The 24,853-nt window shown below is 43.5% G+C and overlaps 1 protein-coding gene across 1 annotated transcript in view; it reads left to right on the top strand.

Moving 5' to 3' along the window:
• lrmda (leucine rich melanocyte differentiation associated) overlaps positions 1–14,871 on the top strand; it is a 200,421-nt gene extending 185,550 nt beyond the window's left edge. Inside the window, exon 7 of the mRNA XM_076743503.1 lies at positions 13,721–14,871. Within this exon, the coding sequence (XP_076599618.1) occupies positions 13,721–13,800 (80 nt within the window). The 3' untranslated portion in view covers positions 13,801–14,871. The remainder of the gene's footprint in view (positions 1–13,720) is intronic.
• The last annotated feature ends 9,982 nt before the right edge of the window (positions 14,872–24,853 follow it).

The following is a 24,853-nucleotide window of genomic DNA, read 5'->3' as shown; positions in this document are numbered from 1 at the left end:
CTTTGCTTACACTCTATGACCCTGAGATGCAGTGTCTCAGGGCTAGCCAGCTGTTTGTTTTGTGCCCTCTGAGCCGTAATGTTCTGGCTTGAATAACAAGCTTGGCTGTATTTTTCCTCCTTTGCGTTATACCCTCATGGTAAAAAAAAAAAGAAAAAAAAAAGTAGATTTTGAAGTGAATACACATATGTTGTACCATTGCCTGTTTTATTGTTTTGCTTTATGCAGAAGGTGGTAGATTGTAATAGCTGAAAGGGTGATATCACAATAACCTTGGGAGAGAAGCGATAACACAGCCATGGGCATCTGTCCTTCCTGCCATCACTAACCCACTGTGACATATTAGCTGAGGAACGGCTCAAGCTACAGCACGAACAGCTTATTTGTACTTTTTATACAATACTTGGAGGGATAGCTTCTTTTTTTTTTTATCAGAAAGTTTTAGAAATTGCCTCCTCAGTCAGCTTGTATTGTGATATGCTGTTAGCCATTAGACTATGGCGAGGTAATCCTGACAAATACAATGAACAAATCAAGGATATTAGTGCTGTGATGTGCAGTCGATAATATTTGGCTTCATTAATTCCCATGCCCTGAGATGACATCCAGCCCCTATTAGGTTTGAAATCTCATCCCCTTCTCCTCTATACCTCAGCTGTGGCTCAACCAAGCAGCCAAGCAGATAATACGCTCTGAGCTCTGAAACATGTACCATTATAATTAGCTTTGTCAGGTCCTAGCCCCTACAACCCTCATGCAGATAATATGATAATATGTCTTCATAACCGGCTGACCTTACATGCTCAATATTTCTCCCCTTATGAAGATTACATGTCAATAAAGTAATTGAGTCCCGGGGTGTGTGGCAAGTGAAGATTTAGGTTATTGGACTTTTCGGGGCAGTGATGTACGAGCGTTATTATTCTACCTGTCAGGAGATGTGCAGGGGGCTGGGGACAGTCCGAGAGTGTCAGAGGGGAAAGGAGAGGAGAGAAGAGAGGCCGGGGAGGGAGGGAGAGAGGGGGAGACAGAGATAAGGCAAAAGAGAGGGGAGGGTGCAGAAAGAAATGAAGTGAGCCAAAGAGAGACACTGAGAAGGGAGAGTGAGAGAGACGGAAATGAAGGGAGGAGGAGGGAGGACTGGGGAGAGCTGGAGAGGCGAGATCATTTCTCACACGAGGGGGACAGATCCACAGTTAATCATTCCCTCATACCTTCATCTTTCTGTCCCCTCCCTCACTTTCTGCATATGAACAGGGGATATGTCATATTAATTAAGAGAAGTAGAGTTACAGTGGAGCCATCCGTCTGGATGGGGCACAGGGAGGCCAGAGGGACATGAAATATCCCACGCAACACAAACCTATCATCACCTGTGCCTCACACCTGATTGGCTACTGTGGGTTCATCAGTTTAAATGCTGACAGGAAATGACAGCATGTCATATGATACAACCATAATTTTGAGCAGCATGTGATTTCACCAAGAATACATTTTTCATCACATCAGTCTTATATTTAGAATATTTTTGGCCAAATGCACTTTAGAACAACTGGAAACCATTTTACCAGTAATCACACAAACATGGTTCTTTTTTTACAAGAACCATACACACTAATCAGTGTTTCCAAAAATGTGCAAGTTTTTGCCAATTTTTAACTGCTGTCCTTAGGCAGTATATCAATGTAGTACCAATATATGCATGCTGTATGTACACACATGCTGTGTATGCAGTATGTATGAATAAATGAATGCATTAATCTGCATCTTGTCAAACGATAAACAACATAAGTAGCAATTATAGGAATTAGTGAGCATATACACATTGTATACTCACATTTATACTCACAGATACATTGATCGATAAACATACTGCACATGTGTGCGTACTGTACATGTGTGTCACCCCACTCATGACTTCCAAATACTCCACCCAGAATAGAACAACCCAAAAAAAAGAAAGCACACTTCATTCTTACCTCGGTCTAAAGATTTGCAAAATAAGTGTTTAAATGCTAACAGTTTATGCTCATATCATAATTTTGGCCTACCACATCACCCATACTGTATGAGACACGTGTTTTTGTAAAAGAGTACAGTATACATGAAATTCATTGCATGTTTTTGTTTCAAAGCATAAAGGAAGTAACACTGATCTCCACGGTGCACCTGTGCAGTCATCTGTACTTTTTTCCTCTTCCTTTTTCGTGTCACACGAAATGACAAATTGTGCTAAATGCAGTATCTCAAGGTACTGTTTTGTCCATCATAATTTGACTGTCACTGCTAGAGACAGAGGAAATGACATGTGAAAATGAGTGTGGTCGATTGAGGTCCAACGATGAAGGTTACGCACGTTTTCAGCTGCGAGAGAGACGGGAGCAGGGGACACACAAAGGCAGGGTGGGAGAGCAATGTTAAAGGATATTTTACCATGTCCTTTTGGATTAGGTCTGGAGATTGATATCTTCCAGTCAGATGAAGCTCTGATGTGAGTGATCCAGCCCCTCCATCATTGTGACATGCAGCTCTTGGCTAACGCTCATCCGTGTTGATGGGCACACCCTACGCCACGAGGGCCCTGGCTAACATACCCACCTTCCTCTTTCCCCATCTCTGTCTGCATCACTCTGTTCTTTTATTTCTATTGCCCTTCTACCCTGTTTTCTGTCACCATGTCATGTCCAATCACTGTTTGGCTGGCCAGGCACTCAGTCGGGCAGGCAGGGAGCAGGAGCCCCAGGTAGAGAACTGCCTAACAGGCGTCAGGATGGGCACTGAAATGACTCTAATAATGGGGTCCCCGTGTGGCCCAGACAGGCCAGTCAGTTAGCAGGGCCAGGATGGGGAGTAATAAGTGTTGGATGTCTGCAGGGGAAGGAAGTGTGAAGGAGTACAGCCAACCTAGGGCACTCCGGTCAGGCAGGTGCAGCCAGCCGGGGTCTGAGGGGAGCGACTGTGGAGCAAGACGTCAGATTAGTATTGATATGTGTCACGCTGAAGGTTGCCAGGCTGTTTGTTTAAGAGAGTGTCTCAGAGTGGTAGCGGCCATGCGGTAATTGATGTCTAACTCAAAGAGAGAAGCTAGAGGACAACCTGATGTGCCTGCTGCTGAGTGAAGGGCGAGACCTTTGTGAAACAACCATTGTCAATTTTATGGTGTGATGAAGGAAGAAAATGCTGCCCAATGTGCACCTGTATTATCTGTGCATGTTTTTATGCATGTGTGTAACTCCAGCAGCAGTTCCTCCCATGGCCAAATTTTGTTGGCCATCTTTGATTTGATGGAAATTGCCACTGACAGGTAGCGAGGTGCCATTTTGTCCACTGATCCGTGAAGTCCATCATTGTCTGTGTAGTTGAGTTTAGTTAACATGGCACTTAGCGACTGACATTGCATCAGAGCCGGCAAAACACTGTCATTGTCATGTCATTTATCTTTTGCTAACCAATTTTTGATGTTTTCCTCACTGAATGCCTCGATGAACGCTTCTGGCTTTTTACAGTAGGCTTGTTCAACCAGGCAGAGTTTCGGTGCCCTCCAAGTATAAACTATATTTCAACCCCTCAACACATTTTAAACCCTGATATCAGAGGGAATAGGTTGCCCAACACCTTCCACTGATAAAGCCACTGCTGTCCTTTCTAGTATGGCTATCTGGTAACAAGCTACTTCCCTTTGAACAGTTTTATGTGGTTGTAATTGACCTGACAATGGGGTTCATTATGCAGTCCCTTTCATGCTGTTTTGCCTGATAATTATTATTTAATGTGTTCGGATGGAGAGCATCATTAATTCATCCCTTCCTCCAATGTCAAAGAGATGAACAGTGAAGTTATCACTCTCTGGTGATTAATATTATGCTCTTTTGTTATTGAATCCTGTCCCAGTGATTAAACCTTCATTGAGTGACTCACCAGCCGCTCTTATTAACAGCACCATTACTGAACACAGCCAAACCTCTAATTGCGATTTTCACTTTTTCTTTCCATTTCGGTCAGAGGTTTGAACCACTTATCTGTGCTTTTCTTTTAATTAGAAATCCTGGGTGTAATGAAGAACACAATCGATCAGTGTCAGGATGTGCGGTGTGCATGCGTGGTGATTTGTGATCCACATGTTGACGGAGAAAATGAGCGCTTATGATTACTGGCATCATTAGCGGTTTCATGTGCCCTTAAGGGGAGACGAACCCTTTCAATAACTCCAGCCATAAATAACCAGCTTGTCGTTATTGCGCTTACAGGAGGGTTTTTGTTTTTTCACATGCAGGGTCTGTGTTGTCAGCGCCTTGGCTAGAGGATGTCTTGAGAAAGGCGCTCCAAGGGGACTTAGGACTTTGTAAAGTGTCCCCCGCCTTAAACCAACCCCCTCTTATCTTCAGACTCCAGAGCTACTGTAACCAGTGTTCTCTCCTGGCTGTATGTGGAATAAATGTCACTGAAATTAATTCCACCATTTTTTTTTCATTAGACCCCCCACAATGGTAATCTCTTTCTTCAGTCAAAATTTATGTGCCCCAGAATTCAATTTCCTTCTCATCCTCATAAGTTGGAAGTACAAAGACTGATAGGCATTCATCTGCTTCTAACTGTAATTCACCCATCAATGAATAATGCCATCCTCAATTTAAAGTGTTTGATTAAGGCCATTTAGTGAACTGACAGTGATGGAGCACGATTTTTCATACTCCCGCCAATGTTGCCGATAAGCTCAAAACATAAATTGTGCACTCCATCGCATGTCTGATTATTGATTTATATGTTTTCCTCCGGATATTCATTTCATTTATGTTTATTCTATCAATGTTGAGCCTAATCTCACACATATCCTGTTCTATAATAGTAGCTCTCAGTTCCTGAAGCATCTAAAAACATACAGAATGTGTAATTGTTGCATTAAGGAGAATCATGTGGCAAAATCAACCTGGTATTGACCAGAGCTGGTTGAGCCACGACCCAGCAACCTTCCCCTGACAGCCTATCAGCCTGTGGCAACAGCAAATCTTTCAACTCTCCATCTCCTGCACTGCACACACAGACACTCCCTCTCTCTCTCTCTCTCTCTCTCTCTCTCTCTCTCTCTCTCTCTCTCCCCATCTGTCCCCCTCTCCCCCACCCCTCACACTTTTTTCATCCTTTATTGGCCGTGTGTGTGTGTGTGTGTGTGTGTGTGTGTGTGTGTGTGTGTGTGTGTGTGTGCGTGTCCCTGTGTTGTTTTTATCTGAGTCATGCACACAGTTCTTAAATCTCTCCTCCTCTCTCTTTCGATCCCCGCTCTTGGATTCTTCCACCCCAATAATTTAACACCCCACACCGAACTATGAAGTCCAAACAAACACCTATTGAAAGTTTGCCCTGCAACAGCGGAAGCAAAAATACATCACGATGAATTAAAGCTCAACAATGTGTTTGTATACATTGTGTGTTCGTATATATACTGTGGTGGAGAAACATGATGTTTGAATGGGTGACAGACCAACCACTGAGTGACTGACAGGAAGTATACAACATGCCAGGCTGCCTGGTGAGAAGTATTTGGAAAGTCTGACGTCCAAGCCTCATCAAATGTCAACAGAGAAAGAGTTATGTTGTCTTTCTCCACTGTGATGGACAGGCATTTCGTTGTGGGGGCTTGTGAAGCCAACACTGTTACCAGAATTTCTAATAATTTCATTAGCTGATAGCTCATAGGTGAGTGCCGTTGCTTAAATCTGAAATTGCACCATGTCCTGTATTTAAGCATATATTTTTGTAGTATTTGTGTAAAGCTACTGGATGTTTTACTGTCGTGCATGCCTTGTGATGCCTCGTTAGAGTAGTTCTTGTGTTGTAGGCAGTATAATCCGCTCCTTCCTGTCTCTCCTGCCCTCCTTCCATCCCTCTTCCTCTCTGCCTTCTCCCCAGCCTCTGCCTGGGTGAAAAATGGGGCGCATTTCCCTGATAGCCTGTGTGGATGTGGAGAGTATAAATGGCTAATGAATTACAGATGAACATTGACGCAAATTAATCTTCCTGATGTCCCAGGGTTATATGGCAGCTATTTAAAAGTTTAATCAATACACTGAAGTTGAGAACATGCAGGCGCTGCAGTTGTTTGGCTGCAGTAAACAGCCAGGAGGGGAACAGGGAAGGCCTGAGCCCAGGGCATGCATCATAATGACATCTATTCATGTTTAATGGACTAAATATTTTTTATTGGGAGAGGACAAATGTCACTTTCATTTTCAAAGTTACACACAGGAGTTTTGTTTGAGACCCAAGACAGACGTGGGCACCTCAGCTGTTAAAATGCCTAAATAATTGACAGAGGAGTCTATTAGTAGGGTAAAGATGGAGGACGGATGGATTCGGTTTCAACATGTCATATCAAGCCTTCACTTTTGTGAGAAATGTGCATCATAAAAATGATAATAACATGGACCTCATGTTTGTGCTATCAGTGTGTTTTACTTAAATGATGCTCCCTCGTCCTCTACAACCTCTCCTTCACTCCCACACACTTGCACATATGCGATGTGTTACATGGACTTAAGCCTGTCTCAACATTTCACACCAGCTTTACTTTTCAATGCAATAAAACAGCTCATCATTTTTCTGACATAATGATGGAAAATAAGGCAGGTAGCATCACAGTAGAAGCATAATACTACGCCACAGTTTGAAGTGATAATGTTTTCTTTGTTATTGCCGATAGAAGAAGAAGAAATGTGTAAATTGTGTTGTTCTTTTTAAGCAAATTTCCTTACAAAACATAGCATACACTGTTTTTAGTATGAAAAACTACACCAGAAAAAAACGTAAATCAACTGGTGGAAAGTGTTTAAATTTTAATGGATAAATTGGTACAGTAAGTGTCCCGGCTGGTCTGGAACAAACCTCTGTGGGTCGTATATCTGTTAAGATTTGTTCACACAGAGCAGAGCATGATTTCTCAGCTCACTCATTGCAAGCTTCCCTGAAATACTGAAAAAATACACAGTAGGTGGCTATTTTTGACTCAGCAGAAATGCATATTCAGTAACAGAGCCGTGTTTTGACCATTTTCATATACTGTAAAGACGTTTTGGAAATTAGACGATGTAGCTGATCCTGGAAGAAGGAAAGTACAACAAACTGTCAACATTGTTTTTACAAAGAGAACATTGGATGTTGTTGCTTTGCCTGCTTTGAGAACAAAGTCAGTAGAGCCAGTTTTCACAGTTTATTTCTGTGTTTCTGTGGTGCATTTTACTGTAAGGACTGTACTGCTGCATGGTGTGTGGAAATACACTTCTGGAGCCAATATGTCCTGCGTTAGCAAAGCCTTACATTCCATTTCTCCTGGCATTTTTTGGCCAAATTGAACCCAGCTTTAGTCGCATAATTGTTTTCAGTAGGCATTTGATTGGCCTCAAACATCCTGATTCTGTGAAATCAAGCATAGAGTAAATGCACATTCAATTAAATAGAATAATAAAAATATACAAATTAGCAAATACACACACACACACACACACGCTGACACACATATCCAGCATACCAATGCTAAGTGAAACAATTCCATTTCTCTCCATGGCAGTGTGCTGTGTGTGCCAGCCCGCCTCTCAGTAGGCTGAATCACAGTCCACTGGCTGTTGGTTTATGGGACGCAGGGGGGTTATCTATCTGCAGGCCTCCCTATAGAGAGGAGGTGGCGACTCCATCTCATGACGTTGGGCTGAACTGATAAAAGGACAGCCGGAGATGGATTGTGTCCACAATAATAGCCCTGGCTCACAGCAGCCTACGCCCCAAGCTCATAAGTCACTCTCGCACCAACTCTTATGGATGCCTGCCCCCAGCTCCATCTGACCCCATCCCCCACCTGCCCGGCACTGTTATTTCAGCCCTTGGAGATAATACAGAAAATGTAATTGCCTTGTTAATTGGCTTTTTTTCCTCATTGCATTTTTTCCTTGATGGATGGCCGCACTGATGGAATTGTTGGCTAAGTGGCCAAACTAGAGGGTGGGACAGAAAAGGAGAGGAGGCAAAAAATAGAGCAAACAAGAGAACTGAGAGAGCGAGAGAGAGAAAGGACTCAAAGAGAACAAATAAGAGAGTAAAGTCTAAAGAGAGGGAGAAAGACAGAGTGGAAGCAGTTGAGACGAGAGGGGAGGATAGATGTGAAAAAGGGGGCAGGACGAGAAACTAGGAGTGGAGGCAGTGGATTCATGCTGCGAATAGATAACCTTGATGTTAAAAGCTACATCCGTCGGATGTGTCTTTCTGTGACATATTGATGGCCCTTGAAAAGAGTCAAGCTGATTGTATGCAGGGAACAATCATTAAAGCCACTCCATCTTCCTTCTCTCTCTGACTCTTTCTCTCTCTTTTAAGTGTGTGTGTGTGTGTGTGTGTGTGTGTGTGTGTGTGTGTGTGTTGTGTGTTGTGTGTGAGCGTGCACAATTGCGTGTGTTCTGATTAAATGCACTTTTTAAGCAGGCTATGTGAGCTAATGTGGCTAAGAATCCCTGCAGGTACAATCAGACGAGCAGAGGCCATAACTGTAATGTTTAAGATGATTGTACCTTGACTTTTTTTTGTTGTTGTTCTTGTTGTTGAGCAATAACTTGCAGAAAGGAGGAGAAATGTGTGTCAAGGTATAAAAACACCTGGATGTCCACCAGGTAGTAGTAGTTCTCCTGAATCTAGAACTTTCTGATTACAACGAAACAGTACACTTAAGAAATCTTTCTATGAATGTTTTAAGTGAAAAACAGACAATGCAGTGACAGAGCCAGCAGTGCCTAGTTAGATAGATTGATCAGATTTTTGCAATCCTGGTCTGCTGCGCTGGACCAGGTCATTTGCATCAAGTAGAGGTTGAGTCATGTTCATGCAAACTCAGTTACATCGGCTTGTCATGCACGGTGCAGCTGCATCTCCTGCTCTCCATAGAAAATGGACCCATCGACTTGACATCCATCAAACGAATCCAGTGTGTCGTATCTTGCCCATCCACAGCCTAACTTTCCTAACTCACACTTCCAACCCCCGCCATCGATTACCACCATTACTGGTAATTGATGTTCTCTTACTTTCACCCATTGACATTTCAGCTTTGCCGAAAAGAAACCACCTATGAACAAATGCACTAAGGCTAGTGGAACAGAGGCTCGCTGAAAGAGACAGGACTCCTGCTTTCTGCCCATTGGATGGAATCTTGGAGTCTTTCAACTAATTTCTAAGTGTCCTTGAAAATTGAGTATCCAGTGGAAAATACATTTTTAGGAGATATACAGTAAATCTGCTTAGATGCCCAGGAAACTGAAGTATGTCTGTCAGAACCAAGAGCATGAGCTACACTGCTGCAACCAGGCTCCTTGACGTCTCAGGAAACACTGAATGACTTACACTGTATTGATCAACAACAAGACAGTAAAGTATCACTGAATGCACCATTGACAGACCTCGAGTAAGGAGTCCTCGGTTGTTTGTCTGTGGGTATTGGTTTAGTGGTCTTAGTAATTTATAGAGCTGATTTCTGGCCTACCATTCTTGCTTATACTTACTAAAGAAAATTATATATTCACTAGCAAAAGAAATTGTTACCATATGTGTTGATTTCAGAGTGGAGCACTGTACATAGGAGGCTTTGTACAGCTGGCTTACTCACAGTGTGGCAGAGTGGCCCATCAAGCCCCCGCAGAGAGGACACATGCTTTGGGTAATCAGCTCTGAAAAGACCAGACTGTTTGACGATGAGCTCACACTGCAGCATTAACCAAGAAGAAGATGCAAGATACAGACTGTACATCCCTTTAATAAAGACAAGAGGGTTAGCTACTCCCCTTAAAAACAACAAGGTGCTGTGTTACATATGCAGAACAAAGGCCTGATTGTTCCTCCACCAGGGCATGATGGAAACATTAGCCTCCACATCACTTTGTTAATGTGTCACTTTAATGGCTGCTCCCACTGTTCTCACTGCGTGCTGTGTTTGTGTGCATGAGATGAAAGTGTGTATGGGTTTGTGATAATGTGTATATGGTTGAGAGTGTGGGTGTTGATTCAAGTGTGCTCATCCGTGGCTTAGGATACACAGAGGATATTGTAGACTACTGGGTTTGGCACTGTACCACTTGTTATTAAGTATCAGTTCATCAGGCGGAACCCCACAGGCGTGAGCATGGCCTCAGAAGGCGTTATGTAAGAGTGAGTGTGGCTTAGTTATTCCCTGCTCTATCTCCATCCACCCCATCTTTCTCCTGGTTTGTCTCTTAATAAGAGCAAACTCTCGCTGTGAAGGGAATGCAGTGAACTGGAATGTGTTTATGCACAAAACACACTGCTTAATGTAATGCTGAAACGTATCTGGAGCTTGAGCCAGGTTGCGCAGGAAATTAAAAGATGCATTCATGCACTTTTTCACCCAATGGGAACCAGACCTCATCCCTGTTCTTTGTTCTGTTCATTCCCTTAATTTACTCTTCCTCTTCTCCTTTGATCGCAGATATAGCTTCTTTTTTTTTTTCTTTTTTTCTTTTTTTTTTTAAAGCGCTGTTGGAGAGTTACAGGTCACACATCGCCAGAGCTTTCTGATTGGTGCTTTAGAATCTCAGAATGTGTTCCCCTCCAATCCCTCTCAGTCCCCACGGGCTAGTGGCGAGCTCAGCAGAGTGTGAAGGCTTGAGGGGCCTTTAGCTTTAGTTCCTTCATCTGTGAAGGTTATCTCTGAAAGGCTTTGGTTGCAACCTACAAATATATCCCCTCCAGGTAATGTCTTATAGGAGCCTTGCTTCTGGAACCTGAGTGGGTAATCTCTTTAAGGGCCCCACTCCTGGAGAGAGTGAGTTTCTCGCCGGGTAAGCTGTGAATATGTGAAAGGCCCCGGCGCCCATGTGATCAGAGCGCTGTGAGACACCCCGAGTCCTGTGGTGTCAAGCCCAGTCTCCAGCCGTGGCACCTATATCCCCAGGCAAATCACGGCAGCTGGAATTCCCCCTCCTGCCCCAACCTCCTCACTGTCAGAGAAGCACATACACACACATGCGCACACGGACACACACGTATATGTATCCCTCACACACCGGGGGAACAGGCAGGCATGGAGCCGGTCCCGGATTTTATCGGAGGTGACAGCTCCTCACACTTCAGTGTTTGGATCACCTCAAGTAGCTGGGCTATGAGGGGAAATGAGCACTGCTCCACTACAAAGTCCAGATTTAGATTGACTGAGCTTGTCCTCGGGCCTGTGGGCTGCTGCTGCTGCTGCTGCCGCCGCCGCCACTGCTGCTGCTGCTGCTGCTGCTGCTGTACTGCTCCTCCGCCTGACAGAACACCCACTACTGCTGCGAGGGACTGGTGTGTGTTTTTGTGTGTACGTCTGCGTACTTTATATGTGCATGTGTGTGTGTGTGTGTGTGTGTGTGTGTGTGTGTGTGTGTGTGTGACTTGGTAGAGCCTACTTTGAAGAGTCAGAGAGAGTGGGGGAAAGAGAGCGATGTGTCAGGTTTGGTTAGAATTGAGGGTGGCATCAGAATATGCTTGGCACTAATATGGCACCAGTATCTCTGTCCCCGTCTCTGCTTTCTGTCACTTAGTTGCCATTCTCTTCCCGCCCTTGACAATGTCTCTTTGGATTATGTGATTGGACTTAGCGCTCGGAGCACCCCTCATCCCTCTGCGACACCGCCTTTCCCATAAGTCTCTCCTTTCCTGCCCCGTCTCTGGCCTGGCCCCCTCCTCCTCCTCCTATAATGCACTTGATGTCTATTTAAAAAGCCTGGCGAAAGCTGTATCTGTTCTGCTGTCAGAGGATCATTGACGGCACTAATGCCACTTGTCCTTGCCTCATTTGGTGAGAGGTGACACCAAGCTGCAGCCCACCACATTCATCAAGTGGCAGTGGGAGCGCTGTGACATCAAAGCCAGAGCTGGGCAGCCCTCTCCCTGGCCAGCAGCGCCTCCCATTACAACAAGAAAGCACTGCTGGCCATCTTGGTTTTATCCTCTGCGGTGCATTCGGTGGCTTCTTTTACAGCATTCAGGTTAATGATTTCTGTAAATGTAATTCCAAGATCTTGCCTTTGCTGAACTTACGCTGTTCATACTATAAAACTACTACTATAAAATAGATGCATGACATATATAAGCCTCTCTGATAGAATAATTCCAGGTATTTTCCTTGGTTGTGATGAACTGTAATAGCATAAGGACTCTTGCTGACTTCCGTTTGCCCTTCTTTTGCTAGTATGACTAGTTTCAGCTGTTTAATCTCGGTTAACATCAGGAGAACTATTCCATTTCTACTTCCTCCCATTAACTGGAGATAATAAGAGAAAACCAAAGTCCTCTCCAAAGCTATGGTCTGCTCTTGATCAAGCTTTTCCAGCAAGTTAATCGAATGAAACACTGTTCATTTAGTGAACTGTGGCAAGATATTGCATAAGTGGTGTGCAGTAGCAAGTTCTCAAATCCAGAAATGATGTGCATTATCTTGTGCTTTAGTCTGGTACAAGCAAACACACATGGGCGTGCCACACCCCTGCCTGCTGATAGTTGAATAATTGCTTGCAGTGATGGCTCAGCGTGTGTGTCTGGGTGTGTGTGGGTGTACTGTACATTACTAGTAGTTACAATGTAACTGAACTTCCTAGCTGCTGTTTGTTGCTACAAACTCTTCTCTTTCATTTTCCATGAGGAAAAGCCTCATCATTTTTCATGCATTTGCACAATTTCCACACATTCACAGCAATCAAAGAGGCCTGTATTTTCAATTATAACCGGCCTTTAGCAACCTTTTCGCCTCATGACCCCATTAAACAAAGCACTTCTTTCATATTTGTGTCATTGCCGTCCCTTTTCAACAAGTTTGTTTAATTTGAATTTTTTTAAAAAGAGGAAGAAACTTGTATTGCAAAAAATGTGTTCCTTTGTTTTTGCTTTCCTGCTGATCATCTGGCAACCCCTCACATTTATCTTGTGATTCCTTGTGAGGCTCCCGCCCTACATTTTGGGAGCTGTGAATATGGCTCAAATTTCTGTTTTAGAAATTACTGATCAGTGAATGCCAAGATGGGAGTTTGTCTGTCTCTTGCTGAAATATTCGAAGACACAAATGGTCACTGCATATTGATGCAGCACATACATAAATAAAGCCAGTTGTCAACACAGTCAAACAGTCCAGATAGACGAGTCACAAAGCTACAAAATGGCCAAGCATGGCCAGCTACACTTTCACTGAGTCACAGCTGAAGTGCTGCTCAAGCGCTCGTTGACGTCTGCCAGCATGGATCATGGTCAGTGGAGAGCACTTGTGGAGATAGCCATCGTTCATCATCACCATCATCGTTGTTTCGTTCATTTACAATATTTAGCATCAGTTAGCTAAATAAGACACTACCACAGCTAGCCATTGTGTGTTTAAAAATGCATGTTACATCGCTGATACTCCCCCAGTCGCGGCCACCCTATGCCACATTTTTTTTTTTTGGTTAATGTTGCCGTAAAAAAAAAAAAAAAAAGTTTTGGCCCGTAATGCAGCAACAAGTGTCGGTTTGTACCTTCATGTCGCCGGCTTCCACTGAAAATGACTTGTAACCTGTTGTCACCGTCAGTCTGAACACACTTTTTGTCTCAAGTGCTAAATGCTGTAAGTTATTTTTTTTTTCTGTTTTTAACAATAAATGTTATTTATTTTGAATCCTCCTGGACCACCAGCACCTCACCTGACTTTCTCTCATTATGTTTTTAGGAGTATTCACCAAGTGTCGCTACGTCTACTATGGCAAGCACTCAGAAGGCAACAGATTCATCCGAAATGATCAGCTCTGATGGACAGCTGGTCAGGCGTGAAGAGGGACGTGAATGACAATGGACGTTACCAGATGGAGAGAGGATCAAACCAGTCTCCTATTTATTAAAACCACTGGTGACACTTGAGTTACCTCATCTCCCACTAGGAAAAAAAAAAAAAAAAAAAAAGATTTAAACTTGGTGTTATGGTTATGTAAGGGGAATTTTTATTTTAAGTTCGTAAAGTTCATATTCCAGCCTCATAGATACGGCCTCCTCTGCTGAGCTGGGTCTGCCTCTGTCTCCCTGCTTCCAGCTTAGAGTCAGAGTCAGAGATGACACTCCCACTGACATGACTGCCTGTAAGCATCAGCGACCGCACAACACCAGACACACACAACACACACGCAAGGGCGCTCTCTCTCTCTCTCTCTCTCTCTCTCTCTCTCTCTCTCTCTCTCTCTCTCTCTCTCTCTCTCTCTCTCACACACACACACACACACAGTCAGTGACAAACAGACCCAGCCAATTGCATCCTTTTCTTTGACAGCCATGATGGATCACCCATCCACTGCCGCCACTAATCAAGGGTGAAAGGGGTGACGGTCACACACCTGGGGCCTGACATGGACTCATCTCTCTCATTCATTTTTACACACACACACACACACTCTTGCACACATCTTACTGCTGTTTAAAACATTAAGATGTTGCAAAGAATTTGACAGGCAGAGGTTTATACAGCTTGGTTAACCATTCCTCAGATTTTCAGTCCAAACTTGCGGCATGATCAGTTTGTTTAGTTTGTGGAAGAAAGCTTTTCTGTCTTTTGTTGGATGGATTTTAGTGAATCAGTTTTATCTCATGTCTCTTAGTCCAAGTAATGATTTAATGAGTTTCTGTTGCTTGTGTGAATATGTTGGCATGTGTAATTTTATGAACGAGAGGTATCAAATGCAGATTTTGAAGTCAAGAACATTCCATTGTCAGCTTTAATGAAGAGCACTTTTGACCTGTTGTGCATTCCAGGTATATCTTTATGGATTATTACAGTGACATTATCTTGTGCTGTTTGCCTTTCTCTCTGTGTAACCTTCAGCTTAATACTGAAACATTCCCTTCAACATTTGCATTGTGATGCATTACAAAATATAAGATTTCACAATGACTCTATAGTTCAGATTGTTTTCTACATGTTACATTTTAAATCTTTTATATTATCATCATGTTTTTGCACTGTTTATGATGCTATTTAATGCCTTATCACAACAAGTGCAGCCATTCTTCAACATCTTATTCAAGTTCTCAGGCTAGAGCTAAAATTGTATTAGCTGGATGTCTTCAAGTGATTAAAAGGGTTTAACTAACACGTGTCTCTTGTCAGATTGATACAAAGCTCAAATCTCCATCACATTAATATTTTCTCATGTGAGCCAATGGATACAGCCAATCAGCATTTTAACAGCCCTTTTACTCGTCACTACACCTGCTAAAGTAGTTAAAAAGACTGGCTGATCAACCTGTTGGCAAATCGTGAGGCTTGATTACATTACGCACTTCTTTAGAGGTGAAGTAGCTGAATGAACCATGTATTGCTGCATTTGGGATTTGAAAGAAACCATGTTGAGCTTCAATCCAGCGTGTCAATCATACACAGACAGATGAACGAAAGGTCAGAGATAGCCTCATGCAATGTTTGTCCACTATGTCTCTATCTGTTTATATCTTGCTTTGTATTCACTTAAACATTTACAACATTGTGTGTGCGTGAGAGTATGCGTGCATGCTTGCATGTGTTTATACACAGGACTTCTTCCAGGACTGTGTGACCATATTCCAGCTGACATGCCGTTCAGGAGCCTGGTCACTAGTGCCGGCGTTTCAAAATGACAAGGTTTATTTGTCTGTGTTTTGATATGCTCAGAGGAAACTGGGGCTGACAGCTGGAGGAGGCAGGAAGAGGGGAGCCACAACGAGTTCCCCCCCGCACGACACAAAATGTCATCCTTCCCCTGGCTGCGGCGCGCGCCCAGCCATCCTGCTGAAAAGAGCAGACATTTAAAACTTTGTGACATGTGTCACAGGCACTGCCATTGAGCCAGTGCCACTGATGGAGCTGGAATTGACAGGCCCCGAGCCACCGGAGCTGGCTGGGGGACACACCGAGTTTGGTGTGTGTCACTTCCTATCCTCGTCAGGGATGCATCCTGAGCTGCCACACCAACGCAAACTGCATTATGGGATGGGCGGGGAGTGCTGGAGCGGGTGGCCATATGCTTGACGTGCGCCTTTGCGCATGTGAGGGGATGAATGGGAAGCCTGGCATCACGGACAGTAGATTAATTAAGGTGTGAGCCACAGATCTACCTGTAGGCGATGCCCTCCTTGACCCTGAGCTCCGTCACTGCTGCTGCTCCTTGGGAACTTCCTGGCTGAACAAATGGCACGCTACTTCATCATAGCAGATCAGTGACATTCTGCTGTAGTAGCCCTGCAGGCTCCTGTACTAGTGTGTGTCAGTGTGTGTGCACTCAAAAAAGATATAACCGTTCCTACGTATTTTGTTTGCATCTATGTTTGTGTGAGTCCCAGCTAGATGTTAGTGCATAGTGTCAGTAGTGAATTTTTGTAGTTGCTTTTAATTTTAAGGTCCTAGAAATGAAATATGACCAAATATGAAACCTACATTTTTTGGATTTCATAACACATACTAATTCCAATCGAGATTTGAGTATGTGGTGCTCTCACAGTGGAAATGTATCAATAAATGCTAAAAATGCAGCTGTTATTTTAGGAGCATTTAAAAGTAAAAGTCAGTTTCAAGATCACTGAATTATTCTTAACATCTGCAAAAAAAAAATTGATTGGAAATTGATAAATTTTGTACTGTAATTTTAGCACAAAATTGCAACATTTTAATATTTTTCATATGTGAAAATGTATTTTCATGCTGTTTAATCTCTGAGCTCTGTATCACAGTGGTGGCACAGCACAATTCACCTCCCCAAAAGGCACACTGGTGTGTGACTCACTGTCAAAAGAACTAAGCACCAATCACCCCATCACTACGTATCAGGCCACAGCCCGATGACTGATTGGCATGAGCTAATGCAAATTTACAAGGGGGCAGAGGGAGGAAAAAAAAGGACTCGTCTTTATGAGTGACAACTGGCCACTGATAGCAGAGCAGCAAACAGGATGGGGTGAGATTTAGATTTAACTGTCCCCCTGGCTCTAGAAATCTCTCTCCTCCTTTCTCTCCCTGTCTCTCTCTGTCTTGACATACAAACTCCTTCCCTCCTGCACCTGAAGACATTTGGCAGCACACTGCTGTCTCACTTGATCCAGAGAAACTGAAGGGGGGGGGGGGGGGGGGGCAAGTGGCCCTTATTTCCGGGCCGGTCTTAGATGAGTAACATTTGTCATCCAGGGTTGTGCTGTAGTAATTAGCTTGTCAGTGGGCACCAGGCTGAGCTGGCTCTTTCTGTTAAGAAAGATGGACAGACTGACACAGGAGCTGACAGCCAGTCGATAATGTGGCAATTAATGTCATAAATAATTCCACTGCCAATTATATCAAAATGGACTCTGTTCTTTCACCGGGCCTGGTACCCCCTTATCATTTCCTCTGATAAGAGAAACAACCGTCTTCATCCCCCCCCCTATAATTATGGGGCTTTTTATATGGAAATACAACATGGCCTTACTCTCTCCACATGTTTATAGCACGGGGGTGAAAGGTAGAAAGACGGAGACATGGACAATAAATGTAACATGCTAATGAAGCTGTGTTTTGTGCCCTTTACCTCGCGTATTTCAACGGGTCATATAGCAAGACCGGGAGGCATTCCAAATGTCATTGGCATGTATGGAGGAAAAAAAAAAAACTTGATTTGAAAATGAAGACAATTATGTGAGAGAGATCGATCAGAGCCGATGTTCTAAAGGTTGCAAAAGCTTAACCAACAGTGAGAATATTGATCCTGACGCCCCATCACTTGGTGGGAAAAATTATATCCATTCTCTGTCTTCAAGGTGCAGGTCAATCAATCGCAGCAGGTGAGAATGCATGATGAGCTGGAATCAGCAAGGGTTCAGTGAATAGTAAATGTGCTGTGTATTGGAGGGAAATAAAAAGGGAAGAGTGGGAATTTGCTTTGAAATGCTTATTATCCACCGCCGCGGCCTGTTTCCACGAGCTCATTTGTCTCGACAAGTGACTCAGTCACTGTGAATGGTCCCCATCAGCCTGACACTAAACTCTTCCTGTGAAATGTATGAGCAAATAAAGTGAGCTCAGCACATGTAAAGCCCTCCTAATGCATTGTAAAACAGCCTTAAACACATCAGATGTATCTTCAGGACGGGAAGGTCGCTCTAATGGTAATATATGGTCTGTGCTGAGAAGTCTCAAGGTCGTGTCAGATTCGCCTACATAATGCATGATTTCCCGTTACTCTTACAGACTCCAATCATGCCTCGCAAGCCTTGATATGAAAATTTTACTAAGTAAATCAGCCACCTTGCTGGCATTTCTATTACCCCTCTGTGTGCACTGACAGAGAAGATGAATAACGCTAAATAATAATGCATGCTAATAAATCATATTTACTACTCATGGAGAGAAAAGCTGCAGTGGATGTAAAACCGTTGTTGCTGGGTTTTTTTTTTTGTTATTCTTTCGTCTTGCCTGTATGGATTTTACATCAGTGCTTTTTTTTCTGTTTGTTGTGCATGTGCGTGTGTGTCAATGTGTTCTTTGTACTTTATGGAGATGAGTGTGTCACTCCTCCACTTGTCACTGTCATCTTGTTAGATTGTGTGCGTAATTATTGTGTCATTTATTGCACAAGAATTGCTTGCTTTGAATAAAGCAGTTAAATGACCCTGTTAGCATAATTAATTTAACCATCCTGAGGGGCTGCAAAGTCGCAGTCTCATGAATATTAATTATTGTCAGTGTCAGGGCTAAATATTGTACAACAACAATGCAACATGTTTTTGTTTTGAAGTGAAACATTGTTTGATGCAAAATTTGAGTGAAATTTTGACTCTTTGTTGCTGATTTACAGTCACTTTTTAAAAAAAAAATAAAATAAAATTCAAGAACAACACATTTACATAGAATAACATAAAATACAGATCTTCCCAATGGCTGCATGCAATCAGATGAATATTAAAAGAGACACTTTCGCTCATATTTCTTCAGCTACATCATTAAAAAAGCAACTACATTCATTTGGCAGACAGCATATAGTGGCTGTACAGAATGGTATGGCAGAGGACACGTAACGTTTGCATTTTAATGTTCACACCCGAAGGCCCTACAGCAAATATTTAACATGACACAAATCACCAGCCATTGATTTTACACGCTAGACTTGTACAAACATTTCAAAGGAAATTTCTGGAAATATTGGCATTTACTTCTTTTCTCCAGCAGATCCTGAGGGTGGAACTGCCTGTTTTGTACAGTATATGTGTGTTTATCTGACCACTGGACAGAAGCAAGAACCAGAAAACGCCCTCAGGAGAGACTGATGATTTTCTCACATGGGCAATTCTGTATGACTCCATTGAGGCGCAAGCACAAACAGTGCACTGTATGTTGAGCCAAGTGATGTGTACCTACCAATAATATCACAGTCCTTTGTGGAACAGGCTGCTGCACTGTATGTGACTCTCATTGTGGGAGACACTGCATGCAGAAATTACCCTCCCCAGAATATTTCCCATGAACGTCTTTGAAGTGTAAACAGTGTTTATACATTTCATATGAATACAAACGTTATGGGCCCCACAGTGGTGTGACCTGAGGGAGGAGTGTGTTGTGTTGCGTGTCAGGCTTGGTGGTATTTCCTGCGGCGCTCCGACCCTCTCTCTGGGGTCCTCTGGAGGGCAGCCGCTCAAACGGCTCGACTTGGCCTTGGCCAATGACAGTGACATACAGAGGCAGTCGATTTTTGACGCACGGCTGTGACTAATTGTGAGGAAAAGGTGAGGGAGATTTGCTCTGGGGCCATTCTTAAAGACATGGAGATCCAGCCCACCTCCCCCGGGTATAGCTTAGCACAAATGAAATCCTTGAATCATGAATAGTCTGAAGGTGAGCAGCTATTTACTGCAGCCAGTCCTGCTTTTATTGAAGTGATACTGGTGGTCAGTGGTAGGGATGTTCTCTCTCTCTGTGGATAGCATTTACAGGGAGCTTATGGACTTTCGGTTGTCTCCATAAGTGTAGCAAATTTGGCAATGGGTGAGAGGCATCTTTGGGGAAAGCAACATCAAATACTTTTTATTCAACTGGTTAATACAGAATCGAACATCACATTAAAATTAATCAATCAAACAAAAGAGTCCAGTCGATATGGTTGTATGAAGCCTGTGATAACAAGGGAAAAGCTCAAACAACTAGGTTTCTACATTTGATTAATACATTATTAAGAATATTAAAAATGAAAATCGGTCCTCTTGTTGCAAGTCTACAGTCATGCCAGCAGCTCTGTATGGACTCGCTAAATGTTAAAGCCAAGGTTAAAATAATATGCTCGCAGTGTTGAAATACTGATGTTTAGTATGTATAATGTTTACCATGGTCACCATCTTGGGTTAGAATGTTAGCATGCTAGCATGCTAACAGTGCTGATTAGCACTAAAGACATGCCTTTGGTTTCGCAGGTATTTGGTCATAAACCAGAGCAGTAGAGTTACTAGGATTCATCGTCAGCAGACTATGAATGTCTGCACCAAACTGACTGACAGACAGAATGCAGTGCCATTGGCTGCTAGCATGGCTAAGGGATAAAGCAGTGAACCTTTTCAGAGATTGGGGGAACAAAAGTTATTTGTCTGTGTATGTAGAGAAGAATTTCAGTGCTGGAAGTTAAGCATTACTTCAGTCAAAGCACAGTTGTTCACACAACAAACCGCAGAAATCATTCACCATTTCAAATATGCATATGGTGATTTAATGCCGGCAGCACAAAATATTGAGCTACTCACTAGAGTCGGTTTGAATGTCCCTGAGCTAAAGGTTTATTGGTTGTTATGCTTCTTCTCCTCTATGTGTGGGTAAACTTCAGCCGTGAACCTTCGCATTTGGGTATTAGCAATGTTTTTTTTTCCTCTCTCAGACAGGCTGATAGGCCTAACCTTGTCTTGCCTTTCCAAACATATTGATTAGCTTGTGAGAAGAGAGAAGCTATGAGACCGAGTGCAGAGGCTAAACTTGAAGTAATTCACTTCCTGCTAATAGCATCCCATTATTTCACTATGAGAGAAAAAGTTTGCCTGCGAATGTTTGAAGAAACATGAGAATATGGCCAAGCTTATTTTTCCGGTTTTGAGCAAATAAGAAAATAATCATGATTTACTACATGGCAACCCAAACTGCCTGAGAACATAGTCTTGATTTCATGATAAACCCCCAGTTGTAATGACAGCCTTCCACAAACTGAGGGACCTATTGTTTGTGCATCAGGTAGAAAATCCGAACCATCAGAGAAGAAGATTCACCAACTTTTACAGACGAGGACATTTAACACAAATTTCAAATGGCAGTGGCAGGCAGAAAAAAAGAGAAGAGCACACCCCTGTGCCTTTGTTGTTCTCCTTTAATTCTGTTAATCGCCCCCAGGTAAAGATTAGCTGCTCTTGCCAATTTAATTCAGCCTCAAATGATGCTGCTACAAGGTCACTTTTTCTTTTCTTCCTCTCTTCCTCTGTCTCTTCATTCACCCCGTCCCCGCGCTATCACCCCCCACCCTCCCATCCCATCACCCCCTCTCCTCCATCTCTCTTTCCGTGAGCAGGATTGAGTTGTCATGTAGTTCTAATAGGCAGCACAGGGAATCATTAGTCCACCTCGGCTCCCTGACTGATGGGTATTTCACTCCAATCATCTGAGTGCCGTGCGTGTGTTTGCGTAGGTGTGTGCGTGAGAGCTTCCTACGCGCACATGAATCCTCCCCCACAGACATCACCACCACCACCAGCGCCCCCACCCACCACTGCATTGTGCGCCTGCTGCTATTGACAGAGTGTCAGAGCTGAGGGGAGATGTCTTAATCAACTTGGACACACTGGGCATTGATTTGACAAGCTGCTGTAATGACCTTCTTGTTTTCGTAAAGGATCACTGTTTATCTGGGCCACAACTGATGCGCTGAGCATGCCTCATTGTCATGGAAACTATTATCACAGCTGAATTGGGATGGGGCTCAGTCTTTGGATCTCTCTTTTTCTTTCTCTTTCCCAGTCACACACACAAACACACCGTCTCTTACAAGCCGCCACACATACATTGATATTGATATGTTTGAGGTGCAGTGTAACCAGACGTGTGCGTGTGTGTGTTTGTGCTTGAGTGTAATGTTTAACACCTCCGGTTGAAATCTTCAGGGGTCAAAGGGAAACGCGATAATTGGTGTCAACATCTTTCACATCAATGTTATGGAAATCATTACAGACTGGATGGATTGACTGAGAAGGCTCAATAATCCCCAAGACAGTCGGTTCATTTACCTGCCTCACAGCTCTTTTGGAAAATTATTTAAACGTTGTAGCTCATTGATTTAGTAAATGACCCATAATGACATTTAAAACGAGTTTATTCTCAATGGGAAAATGAAAAGCAAAAAAAGAAAAAAAATTTCTGTACAATACTTTTAAAGGTCTTTCTTTCAAGCTCACCTATTTTTAAATTCTACCTTTTTTATATGACTTTCCTTTCCTATGATCTCACATCATTGCTTATCTTAAGCGAAATCTTCTAACAAGCAGCGAGTGTTTAAAGATGAACAGAAAGATTAGCTTTGTCTGTGTTCAGCCACTAACACGTGAACGCTGTCGGGCTCCATCACCTGGCCACAGGCACACCCTGCCGCCCTGAGAAGACACTGCTGAGTCGATTTGCAGGGATCTCAGGTTCTGGGTGCTGTCAGCTTCTGTCAGGGCAATCAGCAACACTCAGCCTCCCCTGAATAGCCCGCACAGCAGACAGTAAATATTATTGGCATTCTGACACCCTCTCGCTGCGACCAAGTGTGTAAAATTGTTAATAAGGAACATGATGGTGCCACTGCATGCTGTCGTGAGGATGGAAAAGCTTGCTCTTGTTGGCAATTATCCAAATAACAGGATGAGGCGTCTGAGGACAGGTGATTTAAGTGCTTAGCAGAGTGCTGGAGAGGTTTGTTTTGGCAAGGAGGAAGTGAGGAAAAGTCACGGAGGTCACATGGTAAACATTGTCCTTGTTGCTATATCCATCAGTAGAACTCCTTATAAAATGTACATGGAGACCCTTGTATGCACTGTTTGGAAAAATTACTAAAGACACTGCCCATAGATGAGGCACTTTAACACTTGAGGTCTATTCTACATTATGTATGATAGTCATCACAACAATACTAAAACAGGCAAAGGCTGTTGTTGTGTCAGCTTTAAGTGTGACGGAGAACGAGCCGCTTGTTTACTGAAATCCACTGTTATTAGTTATTTGTATGACTCCCCCTGAAAGTCTCAATGTGACACTGCGATAAGCCAAACGGTATTCCTCCCCTTGCATAGAGCACATAAGTCATTATTTTTAAAGGCATAGTATCTCCAAGTCGCAGAAGGACACGTTGATAGCAGAATAAAGTACACAATCGTAAACGTTTATGCCAGTGTTTCTCACTGTATGATTACGTTTTTATGGTTCATATTCTGATATGGCTTGTTTTTGCTGCCACCGCCAAAGCAATGAGACAGGCCCAGAGGTGCATTTCTCCTTTGCTTTATGGGGGGAGTGATGCCTGGAGGAGAGTCCTGCCCGGGTTCGTTCGGTAAACACACTGCCAAGCTAAATGGCTGATCAATCAATTTCAGTGGGATCGATCTGCATCAGTTCTGCCTGCATGCACACACCCGGAGCCACTTTATTGTAAATCAATCATTTTGAAAACAACTCACAGAGGGGCCCGTCCTCACTAACAAGCCATCAATTCCAGCTGCCTGTGTAGCACCCTTATCAGGCCACAAATCAGTGGCCACACAAACATCTGCTCCATTTCCATCGCTTTCCCCCTCTGCCTCGCTCCGTCTTTTACCCCCGCTCCATCCCCGCTGCCTCTCGTGTTTTGATGGTGTGTCTGGCGAGGAGAAGAGAGGAGAGGCTGCGAATCTTCACCACACCACTTAAGATAACCCAAGGGTAATAGTGTTTGCACATTTGAGAGAGAAATGAGGACAAATGCCAGGGTGGGTCATACATTCTCCTTCTGACCGGCTGTTTGACGTTGGAGTGTGAAATTGCACACTTCAGCTGAGGAGCATGGAGGAGGAGGAGGAGGAGGAGGAGGAGGAGGAGCAGACAGGGCCCAGAGACTTATGAGACGTCCACTGATTTCTAGCTATGAGAGAGGAGTGGGTCGATGTCTGAGAAGTCATCCTGCCTCATCATAACACCTCAGAAATTGGTGCCGCTCATGATGTTTGAAGGATTCTCAGGAGATATCTCAGTACCCTTGACACAGGCGACTCCGTGTTTAGTGCAGTGCAACGGGAAGCCGATTATTTCAGTTGGAAAATTGCTGCGTTACATAGAGGTTAAAAATCGTTTAACTTTGGCACTGTTTAATGACATGCTTATCACCGTCCAGGCTTTGCTTAGACATGTTAAAGCTCCAACAGCGGAAAGAGGATTACTTCCTCAATATATCATTTGCCCCTGGAATAACTGTATCTGTAAACCCAATCCACATTAAGATGCTACGCATCCCGATGTGATGCACAAACATCCACAGCGCTGACATGACAGCACGGCAAGATACCTGGTATGATGTCCTTTGCTCATCCACTGTCACCGTCTCCATGGAGATATGCGAGCCGGTGTGGACAGAATGTGATCCGAATGCTATTCCCACCCATCACTGTGGATCCCCATTGATTGACAGTCTGACAGGTGAATGTGATGGAGCAGCTAATAGCGTGTCAGTAAACGTAAATCAAGACTAATGCCGGGCTCAATGGATAAGCGGATTGGCAGTGCGACTGGGACCGCGGGGTCACTGACCCCTCCGCAGGGTGGGGATTGATAAAATACAATATACAT

The sequence above is a fragment of the Chaetodon auriga genome, chromosome 11 (assembly GCF_051107435.1).
Source record: "Chaetodon auriga isolate fChaAug3 chromosome 11, fChaAug3.hap1, whole genome shotgun sequence".
NCBI lineage: Eukaryota > Metazoa > Chordata > Actinopteri > Chaetodontiformes > Chaetodontidae > Chaetodon > Chaetodon auriga.
The sequence above is the reverse complement of the archived record's forward strand: the minus strand, read 5'-3'. Positions and strand labels throughout refer to the sequence as shown.